The sequence below is a fragment of the Oncorhynchus gorbuscha genome, unplaced genomic scaffold (genome assembly GCF_021184085.1).
Source record: "Oncorhynchus gorbuscha isolate QuinsamMale2020 ecotype Even-year unplaced genomic scaffold, OgorEven_v1.0 Un_scaffold_9263, whole genome shotgun sequence".
In the NCBI taxonomy this organism is placed as follows: domain Eukaryota; kingdom Metazoa; phylum Chordata; class Actinopteri; order Salmoniformes; family Salmonidae; genus Oncorhynchus; species Oncorhynchus gorbuscha.
This window is the reverse complement of record NW_025752274.1, coordinates 1-2,500: the sequence shown is the minus strand read 5'-3', so window position 1 is coordinate 2,500 and position 2,500 is coordinate 1. Positions and strand designations below refer to the sequence as shown.

Here is a 2,500-nt window from a genome sequence, read left to right as displayed (position 1 = left end):
GTTCTGTGTGTGTGTTCTGTGTTCTTTGTTCTGTGTGTGTGTGTGTTCTGTGTTCTGTGTGTGTATGTTCTTTGTTCTGTGTGTGTGTTCTGTGTGTGTGTGTTCTGTGTTCTGTGTGTGTGTTCTGTGTTCTGTGTGTGTTCTGTGTTCTGTGTGTGTTCTGTGTGTGTGTGTTCTGTGTTCTGTGTGTGTTCTGTGTTCTGTGTTCTGTGTGTGTGTGTTCTGTGTTCTGTGTGTGTGTTCTGTGTTCTGTGTTGTGTTCTTCAAACAATGCCAGCTCCAAGCCTTAAATAGAAGCTCCACACGCATGACTCCCGAGTGACGCAGCGGTCTAAGGCAGTGCATCGCAGTGCTTGAAGACCGTCACTACAGACCCGGTTTCGATCCCAGGCACAATCAGCAGTGACCAGGAGTCCCACAGGGCGGGGCACAATTGTCCCAGCTTCGTTTAGGGGAGGTTTACATGGCTCATCGCACTCTAGCGACTCCTTGTGGCGGGCCGGGCGCCTGCAGGCCGACTCCTGTTGTCAGTTGAACGGTGTTTCCCTCCGACACGTTGGTGCGGCTTCTGGGTTAAGCGGGCGGGGTGTTAAGAAACAAAGTTTTGGTGGGTCATGTTTTTCGGGGAGGACGCATGACTCGACCTTCACCTCCCGAGCCCGTTGGGGAGTTGCAGCGATGAGACAAGATCAGAATTGAAATTGGAGAGTAAAATAATATATAGGTATTTGTAGAACATCCACGACGGGAAAGAACCTGTAAAGAAGGATGAGAACCTTGTGTAAAAGCAAGAAGAATGTCTGAATTCAGTAGCAGTCTTCATTTTCTATTAATGGGGGTTTCTCTGTGCCTGGAACAACAACAAGGTCTTACAACTAAACCCTGTTTTCCCCAGCTGTGATCTGACATAGCTGATTGGTCGACTATCACTCTCTGATTGGGTAGTTTACCTTCATAATTCCATTCCAGTTGTCACCGGTGGAAACGCGGAACAAGGTGAGGAACGCCATGCCAAAGTTCTGGAACGTGGCGTGACGACTCAGACCCTCACACGGGTTCTCCTCGGAACACTCTATAAGCACAGAGAACACGTGAAGGGGGGGGTAGTGGGAGAGATGGAAGGGGGGTGAGGGGAGGAGAAAAGAGAGGGGGAGAGAGTGAGGGAGGGAGGGAGGAGGGAGGGAGGGAGGGAGGGAGGGAGGGAGGGAGGGAGGGAGGAGGGAGGGGGAGGGAGGGAGGGAGGGAGGGAGGGAGGGAGGGAGGGAGAAAAAGAAAGAAACAGAGAAAGAGAAAGAGAGAAAGAGAAAGAGAGCGAGGGGGAGATAAAAAGAGAGAGAAAATAGGAGGAGGAAGACGTAATTAACTTCAGGGAAATCAACTCAACAGCTCATCAGCGTAAATTAAACACACTCACACACTCACAGCACTGTGACTGACCCAGTTTCCCAAACAGCTCCACTCCCAGTGCTGCATAGATGAAGAACAGCAGCATGAAGAGGAGAAGACCTAGAGAGACAGAACATATTATAATAGAGGAGATTAAAATACAGATTATTATAACACCCACCCCACCTAGAGAGACAGAACATATTATAATAGAGGATAGATTAAAATACAGATTATTATAACACCCACCCAGATTCCCCACCTAGAGACACAGAACATATTATAATAGAGGATAGATTAAAATACAGATTATTATAACACCCACCCAGATTCCCCACCTAGAGACACAGAACATATTATAATAGAGGATAGATTAAAATACAGATTATTATAACACCCACCCAGATTCCCCACCTAGAGACACAGAACATATTATAATAGAGGATAGATTAAAAATACAGATTATTATAACACCCAGACAGATTATTACCTAGAGACACAGAACATATTATAATAGAGGATAGATTAAAATACAGATTATTATAACACCCACCCAGATTCCCCACCTAGAGACACAGAACATATTATAATAGAGGATAGATTAAAATACAGATTATTATAACACCCACCCAGATTCCCCACCTAGAGACACAGAACATATATAATAGAGGATAATTAATACAGATTATTATAACACCCACCCAGATTTATATTATAACCCCACCCAGATTCCCACCTAGAGACACAGAACATATTATAATAGAGGATAGATTAAAATACAGATTATTATAACACCCACCCAGATTCCCCACCTAGAGACACATAATATATTATAATATAGGATAGAATAAAATACCCAGTCAGATTATTATAACACCCAGACAGATTATTATAACACCCAGACAGATTATTATAACACCCACCCAGATTCCTCACCTAGAGACACATAATATATTATAATATAGGATAGAATAAAATACCCAGACAGATTATTATAACACCCAGTCAGATTATTATAACACCCAGACAGATTATTATAACACACAGACAGATTATTATAACATCCACCCAGATTATTATAACACCCAGAATATTATAACACCCAGACAGATTA

At 43.4% G+C, this 2,500-nt stretch overlaps 1 protein-coding gene across 1 annotated transcript in view; it reads right to left on the bottom strand.

Annotated features, from left to right (window-relative positions):
- The window catches only part of LOC124030110 (voltage-dependent T-type calcium channel subunit alpha-1H-like), a gene marked incomplete at its 5' end in the record, with an annotated part of 3,678 nt that extends 1,556 nt beyond the window's left edge, over nucleotides 1–2,122 (bottom strand). Inside the window, 7 exons of the mRNA XM_046341594.1 lie at nucleotides 951–1,072; nucleotides 1,438–1,506; nucleotides 1,636–1,648; nucleotides 1,788–1,800; nucleotides 1,940–1,952; nucleotides 2,016–2,028; nucleotides 2,111–2,122. Of these exons, the coding sequence (XP_046197550.1) occupies nucleotides 951–1,072; nucleotides 1,438–1,506; nucleotides 1,636–1,648; nucleotides 1,788–1,800; nucleotides 1,940–1,952; nucleotides 2,016–2,028; nucleotides 2,111–2,122 (255 nt within the window). The remainder of the gene's footprint in view (nucleotides 1–950; nucleotides 1,073–1,437; nucleotides 1,507–1,635; nucleotides 1,649–1,787; nucleotides 1,801–1,939; nucleotides 1,953–2,015; nucleotides 2,029–2,110) is intronic.
- Nucleotides 2,123–2,500: the final 378 nt, after the last annotated feature.